A 15,745-nucleotide genomic window follows, 5' to 3' on the forward strand; every position below is an offset into this window, starting at 1 on the left:
TGCACTTTTTACCGGAGATGCTGACATCACATCAACTAACATAGCTCATTCCCATATCATCATCACACCAGTGCCATCGTGGCATAGTACATTTTTTATAACCATGAACTAACCATACTAACCTAATTTAATCTATAGCATATATATTATATACTGCATTTAAAAGAATATGAAAAATTAAATCCAAGCAGGTCAAATCCCAGTTCCAAAAATTTAATTTCTTTCTCTTCACTGCAAATTATAATAATAAATTAAGAAAAAAGTTAATTAATTAAATAAAAATCCCAGCTCGCGGAGAAGACAGGGAATCCCCACCCCGTTTGCAACCCTAGTTAAAATGGGTAAGGTTAGGTTAGATATGAAATTACTCTGACATGGCTATGAACCATATTAGTGGGTGTGATGTCAACATCTCTAACAAGAGAGTGATCCAAAAACGTCAAAGTGACTTTATTGGAACAAAAGTAAATATAAGGATTTTATTGAGACAAAATGAACATTTATGACCTTTCAAGGACATTGTCGAAACTTTCATAACCATCTATAATAATTACCCAATTTGAATCACCATGTTCTTTGCTCTCTGAAACCGGTGTTTTGAACACCGGTTTCTGATTTTTTACGCACTTTAATAACTCGGGCAGGAGCATTAGACCCCAAAAAATATTTAACCAGACCTTACTTAAGGAATTTTCCTATGCTATCCTATGTCTTTTTGATAGTAGATACTAAATGTTGGTGCCTTCTATGCTTACTTTGTTTTTGACAAAGTAAGTTTTACTTTGTTTTTTCTACCATTGGATAAGCTTATTTTGTCAAAGTTCATCACCATCCAATGATGGAAAAAACAAAGTAAGGCTTACTTTGTCAAAAACAAAGTAAGCATAGTCTAACCCCTAAATGCTACTTTAATATATATGGGTTAGGCTATGCTTACTTTGTTTTTAACAAAGTAAGTCTGACTTTGTTTTCTCCACCATTGGAAGTAAGCTCATCCAATAGTAGAAAAAACAAAGTAAAGCTTACTTTGTCAAAAACAAAGTAAGCATAGAAGGCACCAATATATATTATCAATTTCAAAGTAACTAAGAAAATCAGTAACTTCTAAGTGCATCTACAGATCTCTTGACTAACAATTCCCTGCACATTGCATATTGAAAATGCAACTCAAAATACTTTGGATTTCCACAAAAAGAATGAGGTAAACCTCGAAAGCTATCGCCGAAGGCATGCAGAACCAAAGAAAACAAGACGTGAAGTTATGATGAAACAAAACAACATTGGGTTAATGCATGTGATATAATCAAAGTCTATTTATTGCAAAATACTACCATAATTGTGTGTACGTACGGTAGTGCAAACTACGCCTCCACCATAGCGGAATAAGCTCAGTCTTGGACCTCTTCGGTTTTCTTTCCACGAGAATTTAAGTACCATCCCAAAGCACCAAAAACAGTGACTGTGCCAGCTATGACAGCATAGTTTCGGTTTTTGTCACGGGATACCCTCTCAGTTGATCCACTTCCTGCCGAAGAAGCTGAGGCACTTGGCTTCACTTCAGCTGCCGATGCACCAGCAGCTGAGGTAGCTTTCTCTTCTGGTTTAGGACCCTGAATTAAAGTAACACATAAGCCGTCTACCCAAGCAACGTAAACAAAACAATCTTTGAACGAAAAGGTATATTATGTAGCTTCTATAACAAAACAGAATACAAGGGAAAAATGTCCACCAATACAACCACATAGGAAAATATATCCATCTTCCTTCTCCAAAAGACATAGCTCAGCAAGTAAATGTTCTAAAATATTAAACCAGTTCCAAGTTCTAACAAGTGTTTCTCCGTAGTATTTTTCCTTTCGAATGATAGATCACATTTCAAGTTTTAAAAACATATTAAGAAGCTTATTTGCCTGAAAGTATTTGAAACAGAAAGACATGAATCTGAAAAGGCTAGCATCCTTAAAAAAGTTGCATAAAATGTAGAGATTAAGACTCAACACAAAATATATCAGAAAGATGCAATAATCATACCTTGCGTGCAAGTTTCTCCAATTTCTCTTGCTCAGTTTTCTACAATGTCAAAACAATGGCGGATGAGCATAATTACATAACTCTTGGCAGGTTTAGTGACCAATACAAGAAGTTACACATCATTCATAATCTCAGGAAATTAAACAAAAAAAAATGTGAAGCTGAAGCATAAATAGCTTAAAAAGAAACAAGATAACATTGACATATAAGTTAACTGGATTCCTTTAAATTACAGGCATAGTTGTGAAAGGCGATCGCCTGGGTCGCCTGAGGCGAGAGGCGACCCAGGCGTTCCTTCCCCCGCCTTCTCAACTGGAAGGCGGGCGTTATGCATAAGGCGACCGCCTGGCCACCACAGGCGAGAGGCGGTCGCCTTCTGCACTTCAGGCCGTAAGTTGAAGTTTTTCTTGAAAAAAAATTAGAAACAAGTATAAAAGGGATTTTTAGGTTAAAAAATCAAAAAAAATCGATTGAAAGAAGAAGAAAAAAGCAAAATAGCCACAACAGCACCTATCGATCGAGGCAGAAAATTCCTCTCCACCCAACAGCACCGATAGACAGAAGGCCGGCAACCACCCACCACCGATTACAGGTACTGTCTGTTTTCCTTTCTTTTATTTTTCTTTCTATACTGTTCTCTCTTGTCTGTTCTACTTTTTATACTCTTCTACTTTCTTCTATTTTTCTTTCTTCATCTTCATCCTACTGTTATGCTGCCCAAATTTCTACTCTTTATTATGAATTATGCAAATGTTATGCTGCCCAAATTTTGTGATTTCTGTTATTATTGCTAAGTTATGAAAGTTTATGTGAAGTTTATAAAAGTGTGTGAAGTGAAAGTGTGAAATTTTATGCTAATGGTACTATTATGCAAGTTTATGAATGTGTGTGAAGTGAAAATGTGTGAAAGTGCTTGAAACGGTATGAAAGTTTGTGAAAATGTATGAATGTGTGAGAAGTGAAAATGTGTGCAAGTGTTTGAAACTGTATGAAAGTTTGTGAAAATGTATGAAACAGTGGCTTACAAGTGTAATTTTCCAAATTTTGCAGGCTTTTGGACATGAGTATTAGTAATTCTAATACATCAAAAGCGACAAATCCTTGTTGGAAGTATGTGCAAGAGGTCAAGCAAGGAATTCAAATGATTCAGAAGTTAAATTAGTCAATTTGAGTTATGATTTTTTTTTGTGTGTTTTTCTAATTTGTTTGTCGCCTCACCTGCGAGAGGCGGTCGCTTCGCCTCTCGCCTCGAGGCGGTATTTTAACTTTATCGCCTCGGCTCGCCTTTCGCCTTTCACAACTATGATTACATGACATTCATACAGACTATAATTTCATCTGTTCCTCTATTATTTCTTTGTAGAACATACAAAAGCATATTCTCCAATAATATTTGTGTCATTTTCCACACTTTATTCCTATCAGCCCTTTTCATTTGGTGTTTATTCATTCAAGGAAGGAGTGCCAATTAATTAAGTAAAAGAAGCATTTAAAAGACAAACCCAGTATGCCAAAGATGAACAAATGTCACATTGAACATGTAAGGTAGTATGTGATGAGGGTATGAGGGCACTGTATGATACTTTTCATGGGTTGCTGCAACAGAGAGGGGATTAGATGGCAATTCTGGGGTTAACGTTTGTTCATGACGATCAGAGTAATCTGTGATTTCACCTTCTGATTTATATTCACTTTAATTTCTGTTTTAATTTTCTACCTTATCTCATTGTTCTTTAAACTAGAACCTGTTTGACATTTCGGAAAGCAAATGTACTACATTCAGGAAGGCAGTAGTAGGATAGCACCAAGTGATCCAGTAACTATGGACAGGACACTGGAGGAGGCAGTTGCTAGAGCAAAAAAATACATCCATTGCACAGCCAACTGTCCCGACTTTGACGAAAAGTCACGGCTATGACACAACTTGTTTTCAAGGAGAAAAATTGACTGCTCTATAATCATTAATGCAATGGGGCAATAGACATTCCTCAACTATAGAATGAAACATGTGCAGTGGCTGGGTAACACTGCAACTGATAGATATTGGGACTCAGACTTGGTTGAGTAAGATTTTCAGATCATTAGAGGCTATCTATTATCACTATTTGTTCATCAAGCTGTACTCTATCAAATCTTTTTCCCTAAAATACGAATCTTCTAGAATTGAGCCTAACTTCGAATCCAGAGTTCACATTTTATACTTTCGTGCACACACCACAGTACTCGTATTAATGGTCAATTAACACAGTTGTCAACCAAAGGAATAAGGAGACCATAGCATAATAAGTTAACAAAACGCAGATGTACCTTAATGTAAATATTTTCTGCGGCCTTTTCCTCCTCGCCAAGTACTTTGCCTCCACTTGAGAACCTTCGGGACACATATCTAACAGCCATCCTTGTTGCCATGGTAAATGCCTATAAAACCAGAACACAGAAAATGGAAGAGGCAAATAAATTTCATCGGATGACAGAAGATAGATTTCATCGGCCACTCTTAAACTCATAGCCAATATCCTCGCAAAATCATTCTAAACTCCAGCATCTAAAATCACCGACATAAATCCAATGCATAACCATTTCACTCCACAAATTGAGTTCCAACTAATCAACTATCAATTTTCCTAAGCAACGAAGAGAAAGCACAAACGAACAACCAATTTGATAAGCAAAAAAGAGATGGTTTATAAATCATAATCAGCCTAAAATAAGCTAAACAAGAGCGTTAACAGTATGATTGATGACAAATTTCAACTGGAAAACTGGCTAATGCAAAATAGGGATTATGATCGGAACCACTTACCGAGTAGATGCCGAAATGAGAGAAAGAGATGATCAATTTTGAAAGAACGGAAATGTGATTTCTGGTTTATACTGAATACGGCTGGGTAGTAGGAGTTATATGTAGACCTTTTGATGGGCCAGGACTAATCAAATGGGCTTATTTGACTGGGCTCGGAAATCCATTTTGGAGCCCAAACTCAGCTCTAAGTTTTGACCAAGTATTTTTAGATTGCATGTAGTGCAAGCAAATAAGTGTAACTGAAAACATAATTTGGTTCAGTTCATTTTTAAAAATGAGATATTAGTAATTGATTATAATTAGATTATTTCAAAAAGAAATAACTGTAATCGAAAATGAACCGAATTATAGGTGTCTTCTATGCTTACTTTGTTTTTGACAAAGTAAGTTTTACTTTGTTTTTTCTACCATTTGATGAGCTTAATTTGTCAAAGTTCATCATCATCCAATGGTGGAAAAAACAAAGTAAAGTTTACTTTCTCAAAAACAAAGTATAGCCTAACCCCGAACTATATATAATATAAAAAAAATTATGTGTATATATAATATTTTGGGGAAATTATAAAAAGAATATTTGTGGTTTGTTCTATTTGTCCTCTAAAGTTTAAATAAAGGTATGTGGTATGTTTTTTTTTTACAAAACAAATATTTGAAATTACACTGTTGAATTCTAATGATATTTAAGAGTATTTCTATTTTATTTTTAAATTATATTTACATATTGATAAACATAGATCTCAAAATCAAATTGTAGTTGTGTAAAATGAACTTAAATATCAATTTACTTCATAAACTGTCAAATTAGTAAAAAAAAACGTAAAATGTCCACCATATGATTTATGATTTCGATTTAGAGAGTTATGTTAAGGGAATGTGTTTGTCGATATATAAAAATAATTTTTTTAAAATAAACTTGCCATTAGTTGTAATCAGATTTGAAATGCTTTGTTTTGGAAACCACAAGCATTATTTTTATATTTTCCTTAATATTTATTCTATATTTTTATGATTTTACATGATTATTTAATATATTTACTAGTAATGCGCTACTTTTTTTAATGTAAATTTCTTCATTAATTAATGTCCGTAGACCGGCAAAATATCAATCCAGAAGAAGAAATAAAAGCAGGAATAACATCAAAGTAGGACTGGCAAGCATATTGTGGAGGCGCTCTAGCCAAGGCATGAGCTAAGCTATTTGCTTAGCAATAAATAAAACGGATTGAGAAACCGTTGTTGAGGGCTAGGAGGTTCCGACATTCTTGAACAAGATCACTGAATTCCGAAAGATCGACCGAATTAGATTGAATTGCATTCACGGTTATGAGGGAGTCGGTTTCAAACATTACCACGTTATAGCCCAGGCTACGAGACCAGTGCATTGATTGGATTAACGCCCAAGCCTCCCCTTCGCGGACATCCATCAGGCCATCCACGATATTCATCCGCGCCGCGACAACTCCTCCCTCAGTGTCCCGTATTACTGTTGCACAGCCTGTCTTCCCCAAAATCGTAAACTGACTCATATCAGTACAGCAAGAAACTGTACTAGCAGGCGGCCTATGCCATGTTTTTCGACAGTTGGTTATAACAGCAGCTTCTTGCATATTTCGTCTAGTCTGTGCATGTTGCCATTCTTCAAGCATTCTCCTTGCTTCTCGCACAATAATTGCAGTGGTAGTCGTTTGATGCTTCCATAAATAGGCGTTTCTCGCTCTCCACCAGTTCCAGAGCAACATCGTAAATAATTCATTTTGCTCCTGACTACTAGACATGCACATGTTAGAGAAGAAAGATGAGAAATTATCAGCATCCTCCCTAACTCGATTAATTCTATCAATTAGTCCCGCCTCTCACCACATCTCACGCACTTTCGGACAGAGAATGAATAGATGTCAGGTATCTTCCACATCCAAAGAATAGACCGCACACGAGCCTGGCATGTCGACACCTCTATTACGAAGGCGAAGTCTCATCAGGATACAGTCATGGGAGAGCCGCCAACAGAAATATCGAACTTTATGTGGTACATCAGCCACCCATATATAATGCCAGCTTCCTTCCTTTCTTAAATCATGACGATGAGCAATAACCTTCGTCGCCAACCAGTATGCACTTTTAATCGTATAGCAGCCATTCTTCGAACCACCCCAGATAAACTGATCCCGTCTAACTTCTGATCTGACCGCAGACCTTGCAATTGCAGTTATGTCTTGCTCAGTAAACAATTCCTGTAACATCTTCATATCCCATTCTCTATAATTCGGCATAAATAAATCACAGACTCTGAGATCCTCCATTCCAGCAATCATAGGGGTCGAGATTCTCTATATATGTGGGTCCCTGAGCCATGGCTCTTTCCAGACGTTTACTGAGGTACCATCTCCAATTTTCCATCTCCCAACATTCCTTAGCAAAAGTTGTGATCCCCAAATGCTCCACCAAATAAAGCTGGGCGAGGAGCCCAATTTAGCTTTTAAAAAATCCCCCTCTGGGTAGTATTTAGCTTTAAAGATCTTACTGGCCAGTGATTCAGGTAATGACTGTAGACGCCATCCTTGTTTTCCAAGCATTGCTAAGTTAAAGGCATTGAGGTCTCTGAAGCCCAATCCTCCTCCATCTTTCGGAATACATAGTTTCTTGTTAAGCCCAAAATATACCTAAAATATCATATATAAATACGTTAAATTTACATTGAAATCGTGCTAATTATGTTCATTTGGAATACTTTTACGTCTTTATTTACTTCTTTGATGCAAGGTACTTAATTATTTGGTTAAATCCAAATAGGAGCGAAAACGGAGCTAAAATGGAGGAAAAACCTAAAAAACGTACCAAGAATGCATATCAGCCAGAAGAACGCTCAAGGAGGACAAGAAGCAGTCGAGAGACGGGGAGAAAAGCCCCTGTCGCGACTGAGATTCTCAAAATCTCAGTCGCGACTTTCTAAATCTCAAACACCAAAGTCGAAGTTTTCAGCCTTTTCCTGCACCCCCTGTCGCGACTGAGATTCTCGGAATCTCATATGAGACAGTGAACTATTCTGCACATAAAACACATGTTTTAATCCGAGAAACGCATCTGTTCGTTTGGATAAAAGCGACCCTTCACCAACGGACACGGCCCATCATTTACAACCCTTCAACAACTATAAATAAGTGATCCATTTCAGAAATTGAAGAGGTTGGAAAAGTTAGAGAAATTAGAGAGTTGTTATGTTGAAGAAACTCTGACTCAGAAATGAGTCAGATTAGATTACATTTCTGTAAACAAACTTGCTATACACAAGTTGTTATTAGATTAGTTATAAACACAGTATTAGTTTAGTTTCTAAGGTAGATCAGAGACAAGTTTTCATTCTGGTAGTGGACTTAGCAGTCTCTATTCCGAAGATCCAGCGAGAAGAATTGACGGCTGAAGGGCATGAGGTTTGACGCACCTACGGAGTTTGAGAGAAAGATTGACAACCCGGATCTCAAAGTTTTCGTTGCAATGCTATCCAAGTTTCTACTTCTCTGTTAACTTGTGAAAATTCACATTTCGTTAATGATATACTTATTTATTCAATAAATTCTTACTGTTGTTATTTTGATATTGTTCTGACAAAATGATTTTCAAAATGATAAATCGGTGTTTTTATTAAAACGTTCTATTCCATCTTATTCATATAAGAACTTTGTTGAACACTTGACAGATTTAGTTTTTATGGATGTTATGATCGTTGATCGCGGCTTATCAGACATAAAATACTAGTTTGATTAAGGTAGCAGTCTGCTCCGATCCAGAGAGATTTCTACGGTTCAAAGCCATTTAATTGAATAAATCGCTATATTGTTACATGTCCATAATCTTTACAAAGTTAAAGTTGTTTTCTTTGCTTTATGAAAATAAATTTTATACCTTCTATTTATTCCAATTACGGAAGTATCTGTCTTGTAATCAAAATCTCAAGACGTAACTGTTCTCTAAACTCGATATAATATTTCTATCTAATCCTAATTTACCCAAACCAATACAATCAATTAAACGATTTTCTTTTGTTAAACCTAAACACGTGAATAAAACTGAATTAAATAAGTTTTTAGTTAAAAAGCGTTCCTTGTGGGTTCGATATCTTTTATTACTACAAGCGTATACCGTGCACTTGCGGAAATCGCTCAACAAGTTTTTGGCGCCGTTGCCGGGGAACGCCAAAATTTTTAACAAAAATTTATATTTTTCGTGTTTTATTCCGAACCTTGGTTTATAATATATGTATTTATTTATTTTATAGTTTTTTATTTTTGAGGATGGTCGCTAGGACTAAATCCTCGTTGTTATTTAATGTTTGCATTTAGATGTTTGCAGATAAAAAAATTCAAGTTTTTGCAAAGATAAACGGGAGATTTGATTATCAATGAAATTCACAGAATGAGTCTACAGAAAAGAAATTCGGCTAGCAAATACATCAGAAGGAAAAGAAAATTTTATGAAACAGGATGTCAGACATGACAGATGATTTTTCCAGAAAATTTACCTCTTCCCAAACACATTTACCTCTTTTCTATACACTAACCCTTCACCAAAATATCACATCTCTTTGTAAAAAATTATTCAAATCCTACATTACATCCAAATAATTTCTTCTTTTATCATACCATTTCCTTAAACACCTACATTTATCTCTCTCACCATGGAAATTTTTCTCAGACAGATATATCAGAACGTGGAGTGAGGAATACAGTCCTTGAAATTATCTTATCCTCCAGGAAGGAATTGTTGATTTTTACAATAGTTTTGAAAGTTTCAGTTAATGTGCGTAGTTCTTGTTCGTGCACAAAACTAGAAGTTCGGGCATTCAACCGCAATCAGTAGATCCTTAAATTGAGAAAACGTAAAAAAAAAAACATCCTATTTCAGGTAAGTTAGAGTGAACAGAACCATTATTTAGAACCGGTCTAGATAATTGACTCTGTCCATAATTTTGATTCTCCTTGACAATTCTTAAGGATTATCTCATTTTTAGTTTTTAATATTTCATATTCTAATTTTTACATTTTATTTTAGTTTAATTTTTATATTCATCTTTAGTTTAGCAATAATGATTAGATTAGAAATAAAAAAAAATTCATTGAAAGATATTGAAAATATGCTTTGTATCTTCAATATTTGTAATTTATGAGGAAAGTGTTTTTAGATTTCAAGAAATCTCAATTAAATTAAAATCACACATAATTTAAGTTTCTGATTGTATAGAGATTTTTAAACAAATCTCTACAGTGATTTTATTTGAAGTTTTATAAATTTCTGAATTTACTGAAAATTTTTAATTCTCAAACTGAGATTTTACAATTCTCTACGCATAATTTTCAATAAGATGTCTTTTGTTCTATGAAAATTAATTTATTTAGTTTTCATATTTTTAAATTTTTTTTAGTTTTTCTTATTATATGTTCATAATTTTTATTTTTCTTTCTTTTTAGTTTAATTTATTTTTATTTTTATTTTTAGGTTAATTTAGTTTTTGTTTTTATTTTTTATTTTTATTTCTAGTTTTTGTGTACAAATAAGTCTTGTAAAATAAAAATCAAATTTAGTCATGTTTTGAAAATTTTCATAAAGTGTTAAGTGTTTTTGAGAAAAATATATATCTCAAAATCTCAGTTGAGATTTTCCATGTTTCAGGATTTGGGAATTCTCAGTTGGGATTTCGAAAATCTCAGTTGAGATTTTCTGTATTTTAACATTTTGATATACCTGTAAGAGATTACAGACATCTCATTTCAAAAATTCTGTCAGTTAAATCCAAAAGGTATCTGTTTGACATCTTTTATTCTAAACAGACACAACCTTTCACTTATGAAACCTATATACTCCTGTAGGTTCAGAATTCTTTCATTTCATTTCATCTTTCAGAATTCTGAATTTCTTTCTCAAATTCTCAATCCTACAGACATCATTTTCTTCTCTCTCACAGACATGACTAAGTCTTTGAAAAATGTTCGAAAACACACTTCTGCTCATAGCAAGCGTGTTGACATTTCTTCACGCTATGGAGCATGGTTTCCAATCTACAATCATGATGAGGGGAAACGTTATTTATAGTTTAGATATGCACAATTTTGTGGCATGATGTATCTGGATGAGTTCCTGAACGAAGAACTCGGGATAAGCGATGACATGAATCGCTATCTGACAAATTTGGGATGGACCAAGTTTGCTTCCATGAAGTTTCCTATAATTGGGAACTGGGTATTAGAGTCTATGTCTACTGTTCGTTTCGTCAATAAGAGGCGTGTTCGTCTCAGTTTTCGATATGAAGGGAAGATATTCACTTTTGGATATCCTGAACTTCATAATTGGTTTGGTTTTCCGCCACGGGATACCACTCCGCATCATCCTGGCAGAGATATGACTTCTACAGATATCTGGAGAATGTTGACGGGATTTTGGAGACTCAATCCAAGTCTTGCCTACAACAAATCAATAAATTCTAAACTCCATGCTATATCTACATAAATTCCTCTGTCATAGTCTTTTTGGTCGAGTCGAGTCAGTAGCAATGTTGTGAAAGATACTGATCTTTATGTGTTGGGCGACATTTTCCAAGGCAACTCAGTGAACTCCTCGAAGATTCTAATGGAGGGGTTAGTTGCCGCTTCCCGTTCGAAGAACCGGAAGATTGGGTTCGCCAATATCATTTGTGGAATCATTTTAGGAGCTAAGGGAACCATTTCTGTCCCTTGGACTGATACAGAACCATTCCCTATTCTAGATTACGAGTTCTTGGAGAACGAGGGGCTTGTCAAACGAGTTTTTCGTTCTGGTCCAACATTCCTTTCTGCACCAGAAAGGCAAGTCTTCATTCAAACGAAGATTAACAGGGCCAATGCACGTCATTTTTCCAATTCTTATGGATATAATTTGAGTTTCTGTTTTGTTTTATTATATATGAGTGTTTATATTTTGTGTTTATATGAGTAAGATGTTTTTATGTAATATATATAATAAGGTATTGTTTATATTTTTTATTATAATTAATGAAAGTGCATTAATTCCTTAGTTTATTTCTTTTATTTAAGGAACAACCCTTGGTTTTCCTTTAATTTAATGTTTCAGTTTTGTTTATCTCAGTTTCAGGGATTAATATTCACATTAATGTCACTTAATTATAAGAGGAATTGGTTTCGTCATGTTAAAATTGTCAAAAACAGTCCCATTTTTACCCAGAAATTCCAGAATCTCAGTTGAGATTTTGAAATCTCAGTTGAGACAGCAAAGGAGCAATTTTTCAGCACAAATCCGCCCCCTACGTACTTGCTGTCGTGACTGAGATTTTGGAAATCTCAGTCGCGACTTGCGGCTGCTATGACGGGATTTGGATGGTTTTTTGCATTTAGTCCTATTCCTACTCTATTTTACATACCTATTACTCTATCCTAATCAATACCTATTACTTACACCTATATAAATCACTTATTTTTACACCAATCAATCATCTTTTCTCTTCCCAATACCAAGATTCACTCATCTTCCCCATAAATCTTTACCTTATTCATCTTCTTCTTCCCTAATTCACCACCATTATCTTTTACTTTAACTTTCATCCTTTCATATTTTCTTATTTCCATTCACCACCTTTCACTAAAAAAACTATGCCTAGACAAAAGACCGTTGCAAACAAAGCTAAGGCCACCGAAGTCAATAGATTACGGGTTCAATATGGAGCACCGTTCGATATTGCGACGGAAGCCGAAGGACGCAAATATCGCCGTTTTTCTAATAGCCTAGTTGAGTTCGTCGACATGCTTTTTCTTGACACCGACACGGTAAACACACTTTCTTTTACCGAGCGTATTGATGAATTTCTTTCCGTTCTTGGTTGGAAACGATTTTCTAGTATGCGGTTTCCTAGTCTTAAATCGCATATTATTGAGTTTTTGGTTACTCTAACCTATGACAAGAAGAAATGGGTTATCTCTTTTCGGAATGATGGAGTTCGTTATGATGTTGGGTATGCGGCCATGAACCGATGGTTTGGACTTCCTACTCTGAATTTTTATTCCAAACCAAAGCCTTTTAATTCAAACACGGTTTGGCAATCTTTGACCGGTTTAGATGTTTTTCTTCCGAAGAACACCTCTAGTAAGCTACTTAAGGATGATTGTATCTTTTTCTTTCACAAGTTTTTATCATTCTCCTTATTTGGTCGGGTTGAAAGTTCAAAAGTGCAAGTTCGTGATTTGGTTGTGTTAGATGCTATTTTTAAGGGTTTGACAATTGATAGTATTGAGATGATATTTTCTAATTTAGTTCGAGCTTCCAAGTCCCGCAATAAGCAAGTGCCTATGGGTAATTTAATTACTGGCATTGTTTTGGGCGCTCGAGGTGAATTAGCGGATTATCAAAATATGCCTCATGTTGGTTTACCTTTCTTAGATCTCACGGAACTTCAAAGGGCCAATTTATTGAAGAAAATGGGACCGCCTGCCTTTATATCTTATGCGGATCGCACAAGATGTGTTTTTGCTACCATGGGTAGTGAAGCCTCGGGTTCTCAAGGTTTAGGTGCCCAAGATGATGATGAGGACGATGAAGAGGAATTTGATGAAGCGGAGGAGGAGGAGGAGAATGTTGATGTTAATGCCACCGAGCAAGCAAATGTGGAACCAAATGAAGAAGAACAAGTTGGATGGCAACGTGTTTTGACACAAATGAACGAGCATAACCGTCACATGAATTTGCGGTTAGATGAAGTCATTGCCGACAATGCCGAAATGAGTTCAAGGATCACTACGTTGAGTCGTGAGCACAAATCTACTCGTCGCCGGTTGCTCTCTTTCTTCCGACGCCAAGGAGTTGAGACTACGCCTTCTCCACCATCTTCGCCTTGATAAGTTTTATCCTTTCTATCTTTAACTCATTTCCGTTATTATTATGTCTTGTTCAATTTGGTACAATATTTAAAATTATGTTTGGTACAATTTTCTTTATTATTATGATTGAATGTTATCGTACTATATTTTTCATTTCTAATTCGTATGGTTTATTTCGTACTATTTTTCGTGTTTTATCGCTTTTTGCACCAATGAGGACATGGTCCAAATTAAGTGTGGGAGGAGGTATTTCATATTCATTTTATTTTTAAAGTACGAATGAATGCAACGAACAAGAATGAATGCTATTTATTTTGCATATTGTTATTCAATTTTAAGTAAAATATAATATGCAACATTTTTCAAAATCAATTGCAACATTTTTTATATGTACAAACATTTTTCAAAATCAATTGCAACATTTTTTATATGTACAACATTTTTCAAAAAAATAATGACAATTTTTCATAAACATATATTTTTGTCAAAGTATATATATTTCATATGTTTTCAAACAAGTCAACTTTCAAAATTATGTTAAGCATATTTTAAGGTTATCTTTATTGATAGAAATAATATTTATATACGGGCAATATTTTTTACAAATCTCCGATACGATTTTATCAAAAACGTCTCGAGTAAATATATATAAGTAAAATTTCTTTAGTTTCAAATCTCTACTTTATATCATGAAATCATGATAAATATAAATCTTATTTTCAATTTTCAATTAGGTTTATAGGCATAAATCAAACTAACAACTTTAGCTTTTTAGCTCGGTATGATTTTTCGGCTTACATTAAAAACCAATTGAAGTTTTTAAGGAAACTTTAGCCATAATACATGTTGAATTTCAAGTCAATATAGGATGAATGTGCTATTTTTCTTTCCCAATTTTATTTTCATGTTAATTAAATCAAGTAGTCGTATTCTTAACTTTTGGCCACGATTGAGACCAACCTTATCACAATCGAGGTATGAAAGGGAAGAACACAAAGTACCGTTTACTTTTGGCCACGATTGCGACCACCCTTATCACGGTCGAGGTATGAAAGGAACGTTCAAAATTAAAGCAAAATTAAACGTGTTTAAAGTTTTAAGTAACGATTGCGTCCACCCATGGCATGGTCGGTACCTCTTAAACGAACACGAAAGCAAATTAATTCAAATAAAGTCACGGACGAGACCACCCTTATCACGGGCGTAACTAAGCAAATATATTAAACCTAAAGTCCTTAATAAATCTATATTTGTAATAGTTTAGGTTTGGGAAAGGAAAATTTGTGCTTAGAAATGTCTTGAGACGAAAGATTCAAAAACATGCGTGCTTACACCGTCCTGAATACTTCAATTTAAAAATTGAAATACAAGACGAATAATATATCTCTTTTACACTAGCTAGTTTGATACTTTGCGTATAAATTTGCCATGAAAAGTTTATCTTTCGGTTTAACTAATTTAAAGAGGAATATATGGATATATGTTCTATTTATAAAGAGATTGATTAAAATATAAATTCAGTGAAATTTTGCTCGGGACTAGCAAAAGCTTAAGTGTGGGAGTTTGTTAAGCCCAAAATATACCTAAAATATCATATATAAATACGTTAAATTTACATTGAAATCGTGCTAATTATGTTCATTTGGAATACTTTTACGTCTTTATTTACTTCTTTGATGCAAGGTACTTAATTATTTGGTTAAATCCAAATAGGAGCGAAAACGGAGCTAAAAAGGAGCTAAAATGGAGGAAAAACCTAAAAAACGTACCAAGAATGCATATCAGCCAGAAGAACGCTCAAGGAGGACAAGAAGCAGTCGAGAGACGGGGAGAAAATCCCCTATCGCGACTGAGATTCTCAAAATCTCAGTCGCGACTTTCTAAATCTCAAACACCAAAGTCGAAGTTTTCAGCCTTTTCCTGCACCCCCTGTCGCGACTGAGATTCTCGGAATCTCATATGAGACAGTGAACTATTCTGCATACAAAACACATGTTTTAATCCGAGAAACGCGTCTGTTCGTTTGGATAAAAGCGACCCTTCACCAACGGACACG

The 15,745-nt window shown here is 34.8% G+C and overlaps 1 protein-coding gene across 1 annotated transcript; it reads right to left on the reverse strand.

Moving 5' to 3' along the window:
* Window positions 1–1,154: 1,154 nt before the first annotated feature.
* Window positions 1,155–4,972, reverse strand: LOC136221842 (uncharacterized protein At2g27730, mitochondrial). The gene is made up of 4 exons (XM_066009296.1): window positions 4,835–4,972; window positions 4,339–4,449; window positions 2,032–2,070; window positions 1,155–1,610 (listed from the first exon to the last, which is right to left on the reverse strand). The coding sequence occupies exons 2-4, from the start codon at window positions 4,438–4,440 to the stop codon at window positions 1,389–1,391; spliced, it is 363 nt and encodes a 120-aa protein (XP_065865368.1). The 5' UTR covers window positions 4,441–4,449; window positions 4,835–4,972; the 3' UTR covers window positions 1,155–1,388.
* Window positions 4,973–15,745: the final 10,773 nt, after the last annotated feature.

The sequence above is a fragment of the Euphorbia lathyris genome, chromosome 3, assembly GCF_963576675.1.
Source record: "Euphorbia lathyris chromosome 3, ddEupLath1.1, whole genome shotgun sequence".
Taxonomy (NCBI): Eukaryota; Viridiplantae; Streptophyta; class Magnoliopsida; order Malpighiales; family Euphorbiaceae; genus Euphorbia; species Euphorbia lathyris.

Excerpts from the sequence above, each read along its gene's own strand:
- LOC136221842 (XM_066009296.1), bottom strand. The coding sequence starts at position 4,440 with ATGGCAACAAGGATGGCTGTTAGATATGTGTCCCGAAGGTTCTCAAGT. Across the intron at positions 2,071-4,338 it reads CAGAAAATATTTACATTAAG|AAAACTGAGCAAGAGAAATT; the intron begins GTACATCTGCGT and ends TTGACATTGTAG. Across the intron at positions 1,611-2,031 it reads TGGAGAAACTTGCACGCAAG|GGTCCTAAACCAGAAGAGAA; the intron begins GTATGATTATTG and ends ACTTTAATTCAG.